Source organism: Drosophila teissieri, chromosome 2R (genome assembly GCF_016746235.2).
Source record: "Drosophila teissieri strain GT53w chromosome 2R, Prin_Dtei_1.1, whole genome shotgun sequence".
Classification (NCBI taxonomy): Eukaryota; Metazoa; Arthropoda; class Insecta; order Diptera; family Drosophilidae; genus Drosophila; species Drosophila teissieri.
Window position 1 is genome coordinate 21,100,346 of NC_053030.1, and position 19,441 is coordinate 21,119,786.

The following is a 19,441-nucleotide window of genomic DNA, read 5'->3' on the forward strand; positions in this document are numbered from 1 at the left end:
CGCTGTGCATGTGCGCATGTGCAGTTATCTTTTCTCTTCCTTTTCCTTTTCATTGCAATGCAGCTGTTTTTCTGGTTCTGATTCTGATTCTGGCTTACTGACCAGCTGTTTTGTGTAGGGAATGCATTCAAAGGATGTGTGTATCCTGCAGTAACCTCGTTGGCATAAGCCAGTGAAATGCGGCACTGTTTCTCTAATGAGTTCATTATGAGAGGCTAGATCGATTGACCCCCATGGAGGTCACATAGAGATCGCTGCGTGTTTATACTGGCTTACGTGATGGTTGTCATGCAACTAGAAGCTTTCGATATACTTAAACAAATCAAAGTTTTGGGGGGGGGGGCTTTATGGGCTTACTTAACAGCTAATAACAGGGTCCATCCCAATTATCCTGATGATCCTGAGTAAGATGAGTACAAGCGAACAAGATTAGATAGTCGATGCGACCTTAGAACCACTGATAAATTCGATGGGAAAGCCATCAGCTTCCAAATGTAAAGTGACTTGCATAAGTCAGCACAACCAGCGTCGTGATATTTACCCCCATTATTATGTTTGGGGTAGGTTTTGTGGGTCAGGTGACTAAGGTGACAAAAGGTGACAGGGGTGAACCAGGTGACACTGAATGGAGCCGGGTCACGTTTTCCCCAAATCCCCCAATAATGGGGTTGCCTGGTTGGCTGGTTGGCTGGGTCTAGAACTGACCTTGGCTATAGCGTACTATGCAATAAATAGTTGTGCACTCGTAATGCGTTCCCAACAGGGGTTTCGGTACAGAAAATCAATATCACTGCAATGGCCATTGGCAATTGACAACGGACAATGATTGAATGGGCGGTGTATGGGGGGTAAATGGGGGGCAAATGGGGCCTGGCTGGGCATCGGAATGGCATTTGTACAACTTCATGGCATAAACTATGCAAATCTGGCGTCTCCTGGGATGTCCGCCATGGCGCGTTCGCAATGCCAAAATGGCAAAATGGCAGAATGTCGACTGCATTCCGGCAGCCAATTTAATTAGTTGTCAGGCAAACATTCGGGTAATCAGTGGATAAACAGTTTATTTAGCTGCATTTGGCCATTCAAGTTGGATTATGTCTGTGCAGCTTAAATATGCACCAAATGTGTCACATGTTTGGCGTACAAATAAAATATTGTTTAACACTTTAGAATGCAAAATATGTGCTGAAATAAAAACTTATATAAACTCTAAATGAAAGGAATGCAGGCTTTTAAGGAATTTATAATCTTTATTAATGTTGAAACTTATTCCTTTAATTTTTTATATTTAATTTTTTTTTTTAACACTTTATAAATATTTGTTTTAATACATGCAAATTCTTAAATTATTTTATACTTGGCAATTTACCTCGACTTGACACGAAAGCTTAAAAGCCATTTATTGTATTCTAGAACCAGCAAACAGATATTTCGGGCTGCCAAGCTTTTGTGTAAAATACAATGTAAAATGGACGTCTGTAAGGTACAGAAAATGTAGAAATAAAATAAAACCCAACGAAAAAAGGAAAATATATATAAAATTAATACAAACAGCCATAATTTGAAAAGAAGTAAAAAAAAATCGAACTAAAATTAAAACATATGTACAATGACGATTAGTTTGAAAAATATGTTATATAGATATAATTGCACATGTATAGAATGTGAAGTTATAATTTACTGAAATCTAAATTGGTATATGATGGGATATCTTTTAGATCCCTTGTAAGATGACTTGCCAACAATTGTTTGTGCGAATCTACTAGTTTCGTGCCAATGTGAAATCGAAAGATATTGCAGGGAAAATCGAAGGTGAAGCCATACACTTGACCGTCTCGTTCGTGACCGATAATCAATGTTTAATCACCCGATTTATATCCTGCGATCGACGACACACTTCAGCCGCATGCCACATGGATCGTAAAACGCAATCGAGATTACGGCAATGGACTTTGGACATGCCGAAGTCATTCGCAGACAGTGTGGGTGGAAAGTTGGGCATTATTTATGGGGTCGGGCCAAGGTGGGGGCCAAGCAATTCGGCTGATGACATTAGTCATCTAGGACCGAGCCGGAGACAAACAAACAATGGCGGTGGGTGACCTCCCTCTGATAAGCAGCCAGCAGTCTCGGCCACCGTATTGTAAACATTCTGAATCGTATTTATAGCTGGCGATCGGCAATCGCCAATCTGCATTTCACCCTCGCACTATAAATATATAAATACAGAAGTGTCAATTTCCGTGTGCATGCGAGATCCACTTGGCAACAGGGCCTCCGATCAATAACCATTCACCAGTAGTCAAATAATTGCCATGATTTCTTCAAAAATTCGCCCAGTAATTGTCACGCTTTAAGTACCCAGATCCGTGTCGATCAGATTACCGAAATCATTTGTCTGGCGAAATACTATGTATGTACTTGTAGATGGAGGGATCGTTTCCCTGTCCACTCGATTGTTGGATTGGACTAATTAACTCAAAACTCAAAACCAAGCGAAAGAAATCAACAGGAATTTCGTCTGATTGCGTTAATCTTTCGCTACAAGGTTCATTGTCGAGCCCAGGAATCATTGTTTATGATCGCTCCTATATATTGGCGCATTCAATGACATTGCCCTGGATATTCAAATAGCAGTTCAACACACCAGCAATTTGCATTAAACAAAGGTTTAATTTGCTACAAAAATATATGGTGCAATTCAAGTAGTTGAAACTATTACGATTGCGATGATGTGATTAGCCTAATCAGCGCTGCATTGTTTGTTTGCTCGGTATATGTACTTCAAACTAGGTCTTCAAATATATACAAATCAAGATGGACCCATCAATCGGTTAATCGCCATCCAGCCGAGCAACTTTTCCCCGCACTAAGGTTAATCATTTTCTACATCCAGATACATAGTTTCTGAATTTCCCCTTTTCCTACGCATCATGTAATCCAAATACAACTTGCTCGTTCCAAAATTCCCCTTCACTAGTTTACCTACATTACTTGTTTAGTTGTGAATGGATTACAGTGCGGATTAATTGAGGAAATTGATTTCGCTTACACTCAATCAAGGGTTATCGGCTGGGATCAGGGTTGCCTTAAGGGTGCCATTTACTGAACTACTAGACGGGCCTTTCCGAAAACCCCTCTGCATTCCGCATTACACACGTAAGTTATTATTTATTTGTTTTTAAGAAAACACTAGCTCTAATTAAAAGCCCCCCTTTCAACCAATGAATACTTTTTTACCATCCACGACCTTCGGCAGCAAAATGCTCGCACCTACAATGTGGAAAAATAAAGCAATTAAAAGTGTACGCCTTTACATATTTCGGGGAATAACCGCTGTCAGTTCCGAGAATTCGAAATGCAATTTCTGTTGGCGACGAATCGCTTATTAGTTTTGCGCATAGTGAATGAATGCACTTAATTATACATATGTATGTAGTGCTGAAAAAAGGGCTCTGTAGATAGTGGGTGAGGTCATCCGGCAATGCGTATGAAGAAGTGTGATGAAACCACCTCCAAGATTTTGCTTCCAGAGAACCCGCTTTATTGCCGGAAGTAAACACTGTCCCAGACATTGCACAGCAAATGAAATATAATTGCATTGCGCGATTGGGATCACAGTGATCAGCTTTAATCAGTTGGGCGCCCATGAAATCCGCTTATCAGCAACATGATGTTTCACTAATTGACTGTGTATACGCAACATTTATGTGCACTATGCGGTCACACATGCATCTATTAGTTCGATCGTCATAGGAATGAAATGCGTTCAGCTGGATTACAATGCAATGGGTGGAATAGGTGCGTTCACCATCATATGCACTTATATTATTAATAAAACTGATTAAAATAGGTTATTAGCTTAGGGAAATCAAATAACATATTAAATATATAAATAAAAAACTGCATTATAAAAGAATGGCAACGGTGCGTATGAGTAATATGCAAACAATCGCAACTACTAAGAAGCAAACACGCTGCGTAAAATAGTATTTCTTCACCAAAGTGTTTTAACAACACAGCCATATGGTGGTCACAAATGATTTATTCACGCGCCAGAATCCCCATACATTCATGCATCATCCCATCCCACTGGACAGAAGATAGTGTCGCGTCCTAATCGCTGCCAAATTCACGCACCGACTCAAACCTAATGGCACACTCGTGCGTGAAGTGGCCGCCTACTGATTTTGCGATGCCAGGGGAATGTGCGATTGTGAGTTTTGGGGGAAATGCCAACTCCTTGCCATCGAAATGGCACGTTCGCCGAGATCGAGATAGTAGAAGGTGCTAGTATTACCTGATACTGGCCACTGGCCTATCAGGGATTATGTGTCACGAATGCTGGACGATCTCAGCACGATCTGTTCAGCCAGCGTGGGCCAAGTATAAAAAGTAATGCCCGAGCTCCGCTGGCTTCCAGTTGCGATCAGATCGTTCGAAGGAAATATCACGTCGGCGCGTACTTGGCGAATTGGCCGTGGTGCGGATAAAAAGTGTTAGTTTAGCAACTGAGAAAGAGATGGCTAAGAAAGTAAGCACCAAAAATGGAACATCTGTCCCTGAGAATTCGATTGCTCGATTCCAAAGTCTAGTAAAACTCCCGAAGATAATGCTGAGTGCTAATCAGCCATCGAAATGTACTTTGCAAATAAAGCAATTACACTTGAGAATGATTTATTGGACAGGTGCCACATGAAAAACACTTTAAGTGAATTGAACCAATAAACGAAACTAATCTAAGGAAGTGAACGAGATTTTGCAAATGAATTAAAAATGTTTATGCCACTTTGGCCAGCAGACATAGTCCTTTTATTGCAAGAGGATCAAGGTTTAAACTCCAACAAACTCGTTTATTCTGGCTCACAATTCATTTGATTTATCTGGCTCAGAACCAGATTGAAGCGCCTCTAATGCTCCTCGCCACTCAATTGTGTCACAGTCGAAAATTCAATTAACGAATGGTTCAACTTTGGACTGATTACAGATGTTCAGCAACATATTGATGATGACTCTACTCGTACTCAGTGCCGATGCCCGACCCTCCGCGGGCGAGGTCAACGTGGATCCCAGCGAATACCACGGCAATCTGTCGGTGGAGACGGTGCTGAAGGTGCAACAGTGCGAGAAGGACTCCAATACGATGGAGCTGTGCATGCGGTGCGCCAAGGTGACCAAGTCGGAGTTTGTCTATCCCATGTGCTGCGGCAACGAGGATGGCATCAAGGACTGGTGCCAGGAGTACGTGTACTTCGGCAACGAGTAGAACCGGGATGCGGGATCCAGGAGGCGATGGAAACTGCGTAAACTGTGTAAACTGTGTAAATTGGCTCGCGCTCCTGCATGGATTGGCTGTGATAAACCCACTGTATTTATTTAAATTATATTTAGGAATAAACAAGGCTAAATTAGCGTATTTGCGGTCTTTACCCTTCCCACACTGAAAGACTCCTCATTTCATTTTGTACGCTTCTTTTATTTATTTCTCTTCATTTTTTTTTTGTTTTTTGCCGAATTTGTTTTGTAAATTCATTTTTTGCATTTTTAGAAAACTTTATAATAATTAAACTTCTTTAATTGGATATCAAAAAGTGATTTCGAAATAAAAAAAATAAATTTGGTATTTTCTGCGATATGAAAATGTTTGTAATTGGCAAACGCATTTATAAATTATAATCATCGCGCATTGAAATCAACTATTTAAGCTTATATAATCGTTGCCTTCGAGCATTCATTTATGGCGACATTGTTCAAAAATAGTTTAAATAATAAGGTAAAAAACTATAAGCGAAACAAGGGATGCACATCCGTTCAAACTTTAGCCCGAAAACTAGTCCTCGAGCGACGGAGACGTGGAACTTGCACTACACGATATACGATATATATAAATGTATTTAACAAACAAGGTACAACCTAGTAACGATTGTTTTTTCATTGCTATTTTTCGGTTTTTATGGTTTAGCACTCGCTGCGCCGGCGGATGCTTCTCTTCGTCTGCTTGGCATGTGATTTGTGGGTTTCTTTCTTTTTAACGTTGACTGAAAGCAACATTTAAATATTAAGTCGCGTGAAGAGTCCAACTTACCAGAATTCAAGCACGCTTTTACATATTTTTGTTTGGGTTATTTATGTTTTTAGTGAGTTTGTTATTGGTAAGATATTGAGAGAGGGTTTGGCATTAGCTCATTTTGGGAGTCGGGGCGGGCTAAGTGCAGGTAGGAGCAGTCCGCATCCTCACAGCGACCCATCAGATCAAACGGGCAGATTGTGGCGTGGACATCGAGGTGGCTTACAAAAGAGAATACAAAGCAAATACAATTCGGCAGGCGACCGTTTACTCTATTAATACACACCTATTGTAGTTCCTGCACATGGGTGTTTGATAGGCACTTAGATAGTTGTCCCCAAGATGCTCGTCGCACTTCTCCTCGCGCAGTTCCCGCATTATGCTAACCGTGTAGGGTGCGCTAGATTTTACGGCTACTTCTACAGTTTTTTCCTGCGCCTGTTCCTGGAAATAAACTCAACCGTATTGTTAATGCGGGTTTGTGGCAAAAAGTTAGAAATAACAGTGTGATAATACACTGAAGAATAACTGCGAAAAGTCGCCTTGAATGAGGTTCTTAGCTATAGATTTTGAAGCAATTTGTACAAATCATAATCCACGCACATCTGGAGGGTCAGTCCCCGTTTCAGGTTGTTTTCCAATCGCAGGCTCTATCTCTGCTTCACTATGCCTTTTAATCTGAGGATCCGTTAAAGGTTGAGCAGGCTGTAAAGCTTCCGGTTCCTGAGAATTCGACTCAACATTTTCCCTTGACTCCTCCTGTTGACCGCTTTGAATTCCTTGTGCATCACAGTGTTTGGTTCACTAATCTCCGCATCAGTCAGTTTCTTAAGGTCAGCGTAGTTTACAATAGAATTATACAAGCGTATCTCCTTTGTGAGCAGAGTTGATTTGGTGGTGATGGCAGCCTTTCCCTCGTCGATTAACCTGTAAGAATAGCAAATCGTTAGTAGCATAGAGCTCCTCCCATTCTTTAGTCGTTGATTTGGTTTCTGTAATCGTTTTGTTCCAGATTTCCCACGCCGTTCTGGTTGCTGTTGTGGTTGATGATGGTAATACCTGTAGTCATCGCCCCTTAATCCACGCCCCAAGTCCATAGCCGCCGCATGGAGTTTATGTCGTTTCTGCTTCAGTGATATGATGATCTCATGGCTGGCCTGAATCTCGGGCTGAATCCTCGCTAGCTTAAGTTCCTCCTGTTTTACCGCCTGCCTCACGGTCTGCATCTCGGCATAAAGTTCCTTGAGACGATGTGAGCATCGCAGACGTATTGCCTTTGACTTCTTGGCTTCTTCCACCATTTGCAGCGATTTGTCCAGATTGACGAGCATGCTTCCCCTGAAAATAATCATAATCAGAAAATAGTAACTATATGCTCTTTTTACTATAATATATCTACCCAATCTTAACAAACGAATTCTCAAATGCCTTCAAACGACTCTCCTTGGACATCTGATTTTGCTTAGCTTTTGTTTTTGGTGATTTTAAATCCGCAGCTTTGACTTGAGGTTTCTGAACGGTTGAGGTAGCTTTGGCGTTGGTCATGGTGGAAGTCGTTGTACTTGCTAGGACTTCCTTGGCTGGGTTCTTTACAATGTTCGCCGTGCTTGGCGGTGATTTGCTCTGCGACGATGGCTTGTCAACCGTAGGTGCTTTACTTTTGGCCACAGGAGCAGTTGCTTTGACTGCCCGCACCTTCTTTTGCTCCAACATTTGCATGCGCTCGACCAAACGGAGGTATTCCTTCTGCGATGCCACTGGCAAATGACGAACAGCCTGAGAAAGAAATGAAATTATATTAAATATCAAAATGCTTTTATACGAATGATTTGTAAACACACCACCGGCGTCGTCTTTGGCGGCGTCTGCGTCTTGGAAGAAGTAGCACTTGCTGGAGGTTTGTCCTCAACCTGGGGTTTCTCAGAACTCTTTTCTGTAGCTGCCTCTGGTGAGTTAGTTGTGGGAGCTTTGGATCTAGCTTGCTTTAGAAAATCGTCGATCTTCTTCTCAAAGTATTCATTGATCACAGTTCGTCTGAGATTGTTATTGGCATTGGGAGCCGTTTCGGCAATCTCGGATATGGGAGTATTTGATCTGGTGGTGGAGCCACTTAAGCTACCCATTGCCAAACTCAAGGGGCTGGCAATGTCTGCGTTTGTATAAGCGAAGCACGAACTCAGTTCCAGGTCATCATCACTGGCGGCCGACTCCTCTGCTAAGCTAATGATCAGCTTATTTACTTTGATGCTGGCTGGATCTACGGTGGTGATCAGGCGAGTGCTGGATGCGATCACTTCCTGACCACGCAGTGGAGCGCTGGGCTCCTTAATCATTAGGGCTGTTGGCCGCTTTATGGTCAACCCGGAACCTTCATTTCCGAGCAATTTCCGTTTGGTCGTTGTCTTTTTGTTTATCACTTTGTTGGGCTTTACAATTTTTATGATTTTTGTGGACGGCGACGTTTGCTTCCGTGCCTGGATCTTTAGCTTGGCCACTGGCTGTGGCAGCTCCAAAGTCTCCACGTTAATGGGCGCAATTTCCAATGCAATCGGCTCAGCCACAACTTCATTTATTATTTCCTTTCCTACTTCCAGTTCATTATTCTCTTCTAGAACTGACTGTTGGTCCTGAGACTGTTCATCTTTTATGGGCAAATCCGAGGGCTGGAAGCGTTTCACAGCATTCTTGAGTATCTCCGGACTTAAACCGGACTTCGATTTTGGGTCATGGGTTCGCTTTTTGCTTGCTATGCTGGAAAGTAGCAATAAACGCAGCTCTTCCGGATCATCTGAATCATTGTCTTGCGTTGATTCGTCCTTAAGTTGAGCCACGGGACCAGGTACAAGAGAAGGCACTGAATCGAGAACAGGAACAGGTACAGGAGAGAGCACAGGGACTGCAATAGGTTCCGAGACGTGGTCCGGATCCGGAGCAGAATTGGGTTCAGAATCAGCAGGATGTGGGGTTCTTGGAGGTGGTGGTGGAGGTCTATTTGCCCGTAAATTGGATAGCAAAATAGCTCGCAAGGCTCCAGCCTCATCGTCACTCGAATTCGCCTGGGATTGGTCAAATGTCTTCATAATCGTCTGCGAGTTTTCCATGGAAACGGTCTGCAACTCCGAGTTATAGCTATGATTGGAATGCTGGTCGACTAGGTGCATGGCATCCCGGGCGTCCTCGTCCTCCAGATGCATTTGTGGAATGTGAAAGGGCGGCGGTGGCGGCGGTACTTCGTCGTCATCGTAAACCATATTTTCTCTCCTTATCCGATCATCCGTATGTATATCTACCTCATCGTCTTCGTCTATCACAATGGGCACCGAAACGGGTGGCAAGTTGTTGGGCAAGAAGCAACGCCAACTGCCGCCTGCGTTATCAATGGAGTTCCAGTTGTTTGACCACGAATTCCAGACTTCTTTTTGCTGATCATCGCTGTCCGTTTCGGCTAGTTCCATGTCCACAGGCTTTGTGTCCACGGCGTAATCTATTGGGTATCTCGGCGGACTTTGTACTCGATCTGGCGATGCTGCTGGACTGATCTCCATGAAGTCATCGATGTCGTCGTCGTTGGAAATGGCGGGATGCACGCGATTGATCATATCAGTGGGTGAGTAAGCCCGCTCTGCGTCTCGCTTCTTACGCGCTAAATGCTTTTTCAGTATGGCAGATTTAAGGGCTATAAGTCGAAGCTTAAGCTCGGCTGGATCTTCGGTTTGCGACACCTCCTGCTTTGGGCTAGGTGACTTGGGCACGCGGTACTGAAGTCGCTCCCTCAGACTGTTTTTGTAGTGACTTACAAATTCCTCTCGCTCCTCCCGCGCCAAGGCCACGCGCAACTTATTCCGGCTCAGTCTAAGCCTGTGCAGGTCTATCTCGTCGTCCTCGTTGTCATCGTTTAGGTCGTACTCGCCCAGCTCGCCGTCGCTGTCCAGGGAATCATCAAGCTCGTGATGTTGCTGGTGGCGACGCTGGTGGTGATTGGGCGGCTGATGATGGTGATAGTCTTGCCGCCGGCGCTGTGTGGTGACCGGAGGAGGTGGCGAGGTGTGCTTGTGGCGCCTGACAAAGGGATTTCGCCTATAGTCACTGGGCAACGTAGGATTGTGCCTTTTGCCCAGCTCCAGGCGGCGCACCTTGTGCTTGCGATACTTTCGCTGGGCCTCGAACTCATCGTCGGACTGGCTGGACACATCCGACAGGATGTAAACGGGCGACTTTTGTTGCTGCGACGGCAAGCGCGGTACAGGCTTTGGGTAATCTGCAATGACAATGGGCATAAGTTCAACCAACCCAAAAGGGAACCCCCTTTATCTAAATGCGTAGAACCCAACGTGTTGCTTACTGTATTGATGTGCCAAATTGGCGGATAGCATGTCCATGCGCTCCACATCCTTGTTGTTCTCCTCCAGCTGCTGTATCCTGGCGCGCAACTTGTACTCCTCATCCTCGGATGAAATTATCAGTTCGAATTCATCTACAATCTCGCCCTCTTCGCGATCCTCCTCGACGACTACCTCTCCTTTATTGCCAGGGTCAGCAGGTTCAGAGTTTGCGGGGTTTTCCAGCAGTTCCGAGTGCTCTTTCTTCATCGCGGGTACTTGCCGTGTTTCCGGGGGCATTGTGGCTGTGCAAACAACCATTTTTGGCTCGCGGAATTAGGCACTTTGAGCACTTTTTTGGATATTTACTGACACTGATGCACCAAAATTAATCTTTTTTTCATTGTCTTTATGATAGAGATGGTAATCTATCGATAGAGTGCGTTTGTTTAAGAAAATACCAAATCTCGGTATTTCGTAGCTTAGATATGGAAAATGTATTCGCAAGGAACACAAAATATTCCAATTATGAGATTAAATTTACATACAATTCACACAGATCGATTATTATTTAAGTTCTTTACTTTTTGTTGTCTAATGGCAGTAATTTATATGTTTTGGAGTTTAAGTAAACGCTTGCTGACATAGTTATAGAAATTTGTCAGCAAGTTAATAGAATTTTAAATTTTCTAACATTTTGGTTTTTATTCTTTGCAGTACTTATGACAATAAAAGTAAATAACAAACTAAGAATATCACTCAACATTTAAACTGACTTATCCGATAGCACCCCGTTTTGCAGCACTGTCCGGCAGGTGTCGCTTTCTGGTATTTTCCCAATGACAGCTGCGCGAACGCCGAAATGCGGTCACCCTAACTGTCAACGCGACTTCCGCTCTTTTCCTACCCAACTCGCGGAGCAAAATGCAGCAGAAGGTATTTGTGCCTGTGAAAAAACAGCGAATTCGTCTCTAACTAATGCCTAAAATGTTGCAAATATTTGTATTTTGCAGCGCAGAGAACCCGTGCAGGCTGTCCAGGTCTTCGGACGCAAGGTGTGTGTGAATTAAGCAAACAAAATCCACTAAAATAATCGTGCGACACGTGCAGGCGAAAAACTCGCGTCAAACGGCGGCGGCAAAAAATCGCTGCTGTCGCCGCCTCATCATCGCAGAGGTTATGTTTGTGTGCGTGTGCGCGAGGATTTTAGCCTGGAAATTGGATTTAAAGCTGACTGTAGCCAGGATCGTTTAGTGATAACCGGTGATCTTTATTATTGCAGAAAACCGCCACCGCCGTCGCTTACTGCAAGCGTGGCAACGGCCTCCTGAAGGTGAACGGTCGTCCTCTGGAGCAGATTGAACCCAAGGTCCTGCAATACAAACTGCAGGAGCCCCTTCTGTTGCTCGGCAAGGTGAGTACGCCGCCGGAGCAGCCCAGAAAGCCAAGGTTTCCGCTTCCAAAATGCTGGTACAGCAATGTGTTTTGATACACAGAAAAATATAGGGCAAATGAAATATGTATACATTAAAATATGTTACCTGCATCCGCAGCCCCTTTTGAAACGGAAGCCTGGCTTGTAGCTCTAATATGATGATAACCTTTATCCCGAATTCGAAGCCAAATGAGATGAATTTTTAATTCTGATCGAACTCAACAACAATATGAATGCACCATTTGTGAGCCTCCATTAACACGGATATAAATCTGTATTTTGCAGGAGAAATTCGCCGGCGTGGACATCCGCGTGCGCGTCAGCGGTGGTGGTCATGTAGCCCAGATCTACGCCATCCGCCAGGCCATCTCCAAGGCTCTTGTTGCCTTCTACCAGAAATGTAAGTATAGCCTCGGATTCAGAACTCAGAAGCACAACGCCTTTTTCCAGATTTTTGTTGGAATTATTATCCCTTTTCCTTCGAATCATTATTGAAAGGCAGATTAAGTTATGAGCATATACCAACCAAGCTACACGATAGATGTGTTGATTGGGTGATGCTTCAGAAACACTAGGAATTTAAGACCCTTTTTCCAGATTTTTGTTGGAATTGTTACCCCTTTTCCTCCGAATCATTATTGAAAGGCAGATTAAACTTTATTATGAGCATATACCAACCAAGTTGCGCGATTATTATGCAAATTGGGTGATGCTTCAGAAACACTACTAGGAAACGCAGTCCCCTTTTTCCAGATTTTTGTTGGAATTGTTATCCCTTTTCCTCCGAATCATTATTGAAAGGCAGATGAATTTATGAGCATATACCAACCAAGTTGCAATGTTGTTGTGCAAAGTGGGTGATGCTTCAGGCACATTTATACTATTTTATACGAGAATTGCTAGCACCTTCTCCCAGATTTTTGCTGGAACCAATAGCCGTTTCCTGGAAAAGACTCGAGCAAGGGAGATTAAGTGCATGTCGCAATCAAAGAGAGTTTTGGCAGATTTGACCATTGCTATTTGAGGCTTCATCGACACTTGTAGCCAAACTTTTGTTTAGGTTGTTTTTTAGTTACGTTCTGTGCTATATTGCTAATTCTTTGAACATTCTCTCTTGCAGACGTCGATGAGGCCTCCAAGAAGGAGATCAAGGACATTCTGGTGCAGTACGACAGAACCCTGCTGGTCGGCGACCCGCGTCGCTGCGAGCCCAAGAAGTTCGGCGGTCCAGGTGCCCGTGCTCGCTACCAGAAGTCGTACCGTTAAACTACTCTGTCTGGTTTTCAATTTGGATTAGAGCTATTTTTTACAATTTGAAAATGGTTTGCACGCAAGTGCGAATAAAACGGAATAATTAACTGTACAAACGAGTGGTTTTGTTCTATAAGTGGGTATCTAATCGACCAGCCGGGTGTGGTTTATGTTACAAGGATTCCTTCAAATCAGAAGATTTGGAAGTAACTTATCTCATTAAAAGTGTAATATTTAAAAATTGTTTTAAAAATTCCGCTAGGTTCGTGTCTCTGCTAAAAGCAATCAAAGTGCGGTATATGTATGGTATTATTTATTGGTATTTAAATGAACGCGGCACTTTTCGCAGAACTCCGACAACGGCCACTCTGCAATGCAGCCAACGTTTGTTTTTCAAAATATAGTTGTATAGCTAATTAAGCCAATAATATCTAACAAATGACTCCGTGGAAAGCTTATATATTGAAGATTATTGTTTCCATATAAGCACTTTATGTTTATACATTCTTTTGTACGTGCTTTTTTATTGTTGTGTAAAGTGTTTCGACTCCAGATTTCCCCAATTTCCCACTCCCTAGCTACAAAGTAGCTAAATTGTCTGCACTGCCACGTAGTTAGTCATGGGAGCTTTGTTTGGAAAAACCAGCAAAAAGACGGCTCCTAGTCGGATCACCGACCAGGACAAGGCGGTGCTGGTAAGTTCGTGGTCACTGGGTCGCCCAGAAGTCCGGACCAACCATTAACCATTTTCCCTACTGCAGCAATTGAAGCAACAAAGGGATCGGCTCAAGCAGTACCAAAAACGAATCGAGACGCAATTGGAGAATGATCGCCTCCTGGCCAGGAAGTGCCTACAGCAGGGTCGCAAGGAGTATGTGTCATACCCACTGCATCCATGTATGTGGTCATTTAAACCGATTGCTTTCATTTTAGCCGGGCCAAACTGCTGCTGCGCAAGAAGAAGTACCAGGAGAGTCTGCTGACCAATGCCGACAAGCAGCTGGAGAACCTGGAGAAGTTGGCCGCGGACATTGAGTTCGCCCAGGTGGAGATGAAGGTGCTGGACGGCCTGAAGGCGGGCAATGCTGCCCTGAAGAAGGTGCACGAAATGCTGGACATCGACGAAGTGGAGCGAATCATGGACGAGACCCGCGAGGGCATCGAAAAGCAACAGGAAATAGACGCCATACTGACGGATGTGCTGACCACGCAGGACGAGGAGGACGTGCTGGCCGAACTGGATGCCCTGGAGGCGGAGGAAGAGCAACAGAAGGGTGTCCAGCTGCCAGAGGTGCCCACCGAAGATCTGCCCGTGCCCGCGGAGAGCGAGTCAGTCGAGGAGCCGGAAAAGACCAAAGCAACCAGCAGCAAACCGAAGAAAGTCCTGGTGGAGGCATAGAACCTAAAGTAAAACGAAACCAATGCCATTTTGTATGTATATATTGTCGTTCAACTAAATTTCTCGATAAGTCCAATGTGAAATACATATTTTAATAGATTATGCTTGACTACAGAACACATAGACAGTCCTCCTGTCTACTTGTGGATTGTCTTTGTTGATCGACGCAGGTCCTCCTTGACCTTGCTGCGCAGCATTTTGTTGGTCTCGTTCAGCTTCTCGATCTCCTCAATCAGGATCACGTTCTCCTTAAACAGCTTGTCGTATTTCTTCTGCACAGACTTGTCCTCGGCCACCGACTTGTATCTATCCAGCACATTCTCGATCTGCTTACGCTGCCGCATAAACTCGTCCCTGACCTCTGCGTCCAGGGTGACGAATCGCTTGAGCTCGTCGTCGGAGGCGTGTTTGCGGAACAGCTCCTTCACCGCCTTCTTGAGGCCCTCGGCCGAGTTGATCTCCCCGGCCACATAGTAAATGTCCGAGCAGATGGCGTGCAGACACTCCCGGGACGCCTTCGCCCGATGTCGCTCCGTCCGAAGTTCGGCCACATTACTGAGGTACTTATCACGCATCTCCTTCAACTGCAGCTCCAGCTGCACGTTGTTCTGGTTAAGGCCTTCCAGCTCCGCCTCCATTTCGATGATGTGTTTGCGTTTGTCGTTGATCTGAAATTCGCGCGGCTCTATCTGCGCCTTGAGCTCGGCGATCTTGTGGCCCAGCACCTGCTTGTACTTGTCCAGCTCCTGGTTCTTGTGCAGCAGGTCCTGGATGCGTTTTTCCTTGCCGTTGATGGCGTAGTCGCGATCGGCAATGTCCTTCTGTAGATCTTCGATGTTGCGCATCTGTTTCTGGATGTTGCGCTGCGACTTGTGATGCTCCTCCTTAAGGATCTCCACTTCCTCTAGCAGATTGTCAATCTCTCGGCTCTGAGATTCGAACTTCTTCTGCAACACTCCCGCCTTACCACGCCACATTTGGGTTTCATTACGCTCAGTGGTCAACTTGTTTTCGTACTCCGTTTGCGTGGAGACCATGTTGCGATCGTTCTCCAGCTCCACCTCGCGGCAGTACTCAATGAACTCGGCCTTCTTGTCCTGCATCTCCTTCATCAGGTCGCGGATGAGCTCCTTGCGCTCGTTCAGCTGCTGCTTGTAGTTGTTCTCCAGGGCCTCCACCGTATCCTGCAACGTACCCGTGGAGTTCTTCAGCTTGTCCTCGTAGCTCTCGCGCAGCTCCAGCATATTCTCGCGCAGATTGGTGAACTTCTGGTACTCTATCAGCATCCGTTCCGAGTACTGAGTGGCCAGCGTGTCCAGCTGAATGCGATGGTCCTCCCGTATGGAATTGATCTGGAACGTGATGTGATTCATCTCCTCCGTGTGCCTCGCCTCGATCTCGTTGTTCAACTCCTTCAGCTCCTCCAGCGCCGAGCAGTAGCTCCTGTGCACCTCCTGCAGCTGCTGGCCATCAAAGATCTCGTTCTGGCTCAACTGGTACTGGAACTCCTCCGCCTGCTGTTTCAAACGCAACTCCAGGTTGGCAATCTGTTCGATTTTGTCGTTGAGTTGGCTGCGCGGTATGAGGACCTCCTGGCTGCGCATCAGATCCTGATCCATGTAGGGCACCTTGCCCTCGATGTTGTCCATGGCCCAAATGGCCAGGGTGCCCTTGTTGGATATCGCAAACAACAGCGTGCTATCGTAGGAGAAGCGCAGCTTGTTGACCGGTCCATCGAAGAACCGAAAATTGGTGAAGGTTCCGCCGCCGGCCTCCAGGAACGGCAGTTGCATGTTGAAGAGGTTGCCCTCATGATCAGCCACAAACATAATCAAGTCCGATCTGGCCAGACAAATATCGGATACAGATCCCTTGGTCCGCGACGGAATGGTGATCTCCCTCACCAGCGTGGAGTCCTGGAACTCGCGGATCGTTCCGATGCTGGTGCCCGCGAAGATCGTCATCGGATCGTTGGTGCTGCAGGATATGGTCACGTATTCGGTGCCCTTCTGGACGATCTCCTGCAGGCGGGCGCCCGTCTCAATGTCCCACAGATAGATAGCACCCTCTGCTCCGCCGGAGATCAGGAACTTGTCCGTCCTCGACCACGCCACGGATAGCACAATGCCATTGTGTCCTTTCAGATTGATCAGCACATCCAGCTTGTACACTGAGGTGACGGCTATGTTGTTGTCATAGGCGGCGGCCATCATGTGACCAAAGTTGGAATACCGCACCGCGTTGCAGTGCGGAAAGTTGTACGTCTTGACAATCTAAGGTAATACACAGTAAAATATATAATAGTAAATAAGTTGTATAAGTAAACAACTTACGTTTAGATCATCCATGAAGATCTGGGTGATACGCAGCTGATCCGAGAAGCCAATGGCCGCCATCTGGCCGGTTAGGCTAAGCTCCACAATGTTGACATCCACCTGGAACTTGCGCACCAGCTCCACCAAAGCGGTTTCATAGTTCCAGATCCGGATGGTCTGATCCCTGGCTGCAGGATAATATTAAAATGTGATCAAGAAGGTGGAAGTTCTACGCACAGGCAGTCATGATGATGGGTTTCCAGGCGCACACGGACATGGCGATGATTTCTCCAGTGTGGATGAGCACTCCCAGCGGTTCGAACTTCAGCTGCTTGGTTTTCAGGGTCTCGGGAACAATGAGAATGCCCACGTAAATCTGGCAATGGGATGCGGTCACTATCACCGTTTCCTGTTTGTGGTCGATGGCCAGATTTTGAATCTGGTACATATGCTCCGCATACAGATTAGTGGGCACCGTCAGAATGGTTTTTCTCTCGAACTTGAACTTGGAAACGCGCTCGAAGACGAAGGCCCGATTGAAGATGACGTAGGCGAATCCCTTGGGAAAGGCGGTCATGCACAGGACTCTCCTATCAGGAAGACTGACCGCCTGTGTGGGCAAGAAACGCTGATCCTGCAACTCCTTGTCCCGATCGAAGACCTCCTGATCGATCATCAAGTCCACGGTGTCCGCATCGCTTGCCTTTTGAGCCAACTTCTGCTCGCCGTTCTCCACCAGGATCAACTGATCATCCGATGTGCCCACCATCAGAAGGTCCAGCGATAAGAAGGCCATCGAGGTTACCCGATATTTCACCTTCAGATTATTGCTGATACTGAAACCCCGCTCCGATTTACTCATCAGCAACAGGGTGCGTTCTCCTCCGACAGCCAGAAAACTGCAATCGTTGGGATTGCCAGCGATGCACTCGGCGCCACCATGAGATCCTGGTATCGTCGCCCTGCCCTCGATCACCGTACTGGTTTTGTCCAGCACCAACATTATGAGGGTCTCCTCCGGCGGGCGGGTGATCAGCGCCACCGATCTGGAGTCGTTGGTGAAGATCATCTGCTGGATCTCCGCATTGCGATGGTTGCTCGGCAGCTCCAAGTGGCGTCTCTTCTTCAGGGTGGCCAACTCATAAATGGATATATACCGTCCACTAATAGGAAGTTAAAGAGTCCAATCAATCAAGGAAATATGTATCATTTGAAATGAAGCTCTTACTTTTTTGAGTGCCTCTCCAGCACCGCCAGCAGTTTGCGATGGGAACTTATGGATATCACCTCGGGTCGCGTATCCTCCGGCAGCCTGCAGGATTACAAAGATAATCCTTATAATCCTTAATATAAGACGTGGAGTACCTGAGAAACCTCTGCTTGTTTTGGACGTAGTCGTGGAACGCCAGGACGCCCTCCACCGGATAGATGACCTCCTTGGTCAGATTGAAGTGGATGTTGCCAATCACATCCGAGCGCAGACCATAGATGAGCCGTGGCCTTATCGTCACCGTGCTGTTGGACATGGAGGCTCGCTTCGCATCATCCTTGCCGGCTTCATCCATTCTCACCGAGTTTTATACAAAATATATACGCACGCGGACCGGGATTCCAATTTTAGCTGGCAGACAGACAACTTGGAGGAACTGAAAATTCGATCAAACAACCTGAGGCAAATCGTTAGGCAGTCCTGCCAGCGACAGCTAACTCCATGGCATCCATGGCAAGTGAAAGCGAGCGCCTAACAACACCAGGCTCTGCTGGCTCTATTCCAAACTGAACGGAGCCGCGAGCGTCCATGAATAAGTAATTAAGCGCCGCTAAGTATGCTTTTAATTTAAACCCTCGAGTGACAAGGAAAGGGGAGGGGGAGGGCAGTGATGAAAGCTAAGCGCTTGATAAAAACAACATTGAAATTTCCGCTGAAATTGGCGCTCGTTTCCTGGGCAACAAAAACAACAGCAGCAGCCACACAATCGCACTTGAACTCTGTGAATGCGCTTTTCGCTGAATATGGGTCTGTCTGTCACTCTGTCAGTTAGTCAGTCAGCCAGTCAATCAGCCTGTAAGTCAGTTAGTCAGTCAGCCAGTTAGTCAGTAAGTCAGTCGGTCAGTTGTGTCCCCAAACATTGTGCCCTCCCCCATAAATCCCCACAAATAGTTGGCGGCAATCGTCTCCTTGGCACTGCGAACACGACCTAACGCAAGAAATTGTTAGTTAAAGAAAAGCTGCTCGGCCTCTCTGCAGCTGGGAAAGTCTTGAGAAAGGGGAAAAGCTTTTGTGGCCACAATCCTACAAGTTGGATATGCCGAAAATGGTGTGAGCACTCCCAGTTGGGGAAATAGATTGGGTGGGGAATTGTCTTGATTAATGGTTTTCCTTGCAGACAACACGATTTCCATGCGTATAAAGCATTTAATAGCAGTATTGCCTAATGGAATAATTGTTAATACGACTGCGTTGGTGTGAACTTTGTTGGTACTTTTGTGATTTATATTATTATTATATTATTACACGAATAATAAATAAGCCATATCAGAAGCAAATGATTCTTTTTGTCTGGAAAATCAGAAGTTTTCCAAGTTGGTTAATATTATATTAAGGTTATTATATTAGATGATTACTTCAAGTAAACCCGATCCATCCGATTTAGC

The 19,441-nt window shown here is 45.5% G+C and overlaps 5 protein-coding genes across 7 annotated transcripts; 3 read left to right on the forward strand and 2 right to left on the reverse strand.

Annotated features, from left to right (window-relative positions):
• Positions 1-4,429: 4,429 nt before the first annotated feature.
• Positions 4,430-5,460, forward strand: LOC122613523. Its single transcript, XM_043787735.1, has 2 exons — positions 4,430-4,534; positions 4,988-5,460. Exons 1-2 carry the CDS (start codon positions 4,523-4,525, stop codon positions 5,264-5,266), a joined length of 291 nt encoding a protein of 96 aa, XP_043643670.1. The 5' UTR covers positions 4,430-4,522; the 3' UTR covers positions 5,267-5,460.
• Positions 5,461-5,517: 57 nt separating this feature from the next.
• Positions 5,518-10,816, reverse strand: LOC122613522. 3 transcript variants are annotated; one of them, XM_043787733.1, is made up of 8 exons: positions 10,410-10,816; positions 7,909-10,325; positions 7,467-7,843; positions 7,127-7,405; positions 6,822-6,994; positions 6,671-6,780; positions 6,354-6,511; positions 5,518-6,288 (listed from the first exon to the last, which is right to left on the reverse strand). In XM_043787733.1, the coding sequence occupies exons 1-8, from the start codon at positions 10,705-10,707 to the stop codon at positions 6,147-6,149; spliced, it is 3,954 nt and encodes a 1,317-aa protein (XP_043643668.1). In that variant the 5' UTR covers positions 10,708-10,816; the 3' UTR covers positions 5,518-6,146. The 3 variants fall into 3 exon arrangements, 2 of the variants coding, with proteins under 2 accessions (XP_043643668.1, XP_043643669.1); XM_043787734.1 differs by having other exon boundaries at positions 5,519-6,288; positions 6,354-6,505; XR_006325693.1 differs by lacking the exon at positions 5,518-6,288 and having other exon boundaries at positions 6,366-6,505; positions 6,671-7,405.
• Positions 10,817-11,210: 394 nt separating this feature from the next.
• On the forward strand, positions 11,211-13,184 carry LOC122613250 (40S ribosomal protein S16). Its single transcript, XM_043787342.1, has 5 exons — positions 11,211-11,322; positions 11,400-11,441; positions 11,669-11,800; positions 12,107-12,221; positions 12,942-13,184. The coding sequence occupies exons 1-5, from the start codon at positions 11,311-11,313 to the stop codon at positions 13,085-13,087; spliced, it is 447 nt and encodes a 148-aa protein (XP_043643277.1). The 5' UTR covers positions 11,211-11,310; the 3' UTR covers positions 13,088-13,184.
• A 424-nt stretch (positions 13,185-13,608) lies between these two features.
• Positions 13,609-14,588, forward strand: LOC122612451 (charged multivesicular body protein 6-A). The gene is made up of 3 exons (XM_043786077.1): positions 13,609-13,767; positions 13,834-13,943; positions 14,006-14,588. Exons 1-3 carry the CDS (start codon positions 13,693-13,695, stop codon positions 14,469-14,471), a joined length of 651 nt encoding a protein of 216 aa, XP_043642012.1. The 5' UTR covers positions 13,609-13,692; the 3' UTR covers positions 14,472-14,588.
• LOC122612450 (cilia- and flagella-associated protein 57) lies at positions 14,495-18,494 on the reverse strand. Its single transcript, XM_043786076.1, has 5 exons — positions 18,152-18,494; positions 18,015-18,098; positions 17,024-17,949; positions 16,805-16,974; positions 14,495-16,744 (listed from the first exon to the last, which is right to left on the reverse strand). The coding sequence occupies exons 1-5, from the start codon at positions 18,349-18,351 to the stop codon at positions 14,609-14,611; spliced, it is 3,516 nt and encodes a 1,171-aa protein (XP_043642011.1). The 5' UTR covers positions 18,352-18,494; the 3' UTR covers positions 14,495-14,608.
• Between the last annotated feature and the right edge of the window lie 947 nt (positions 18,495-19,441).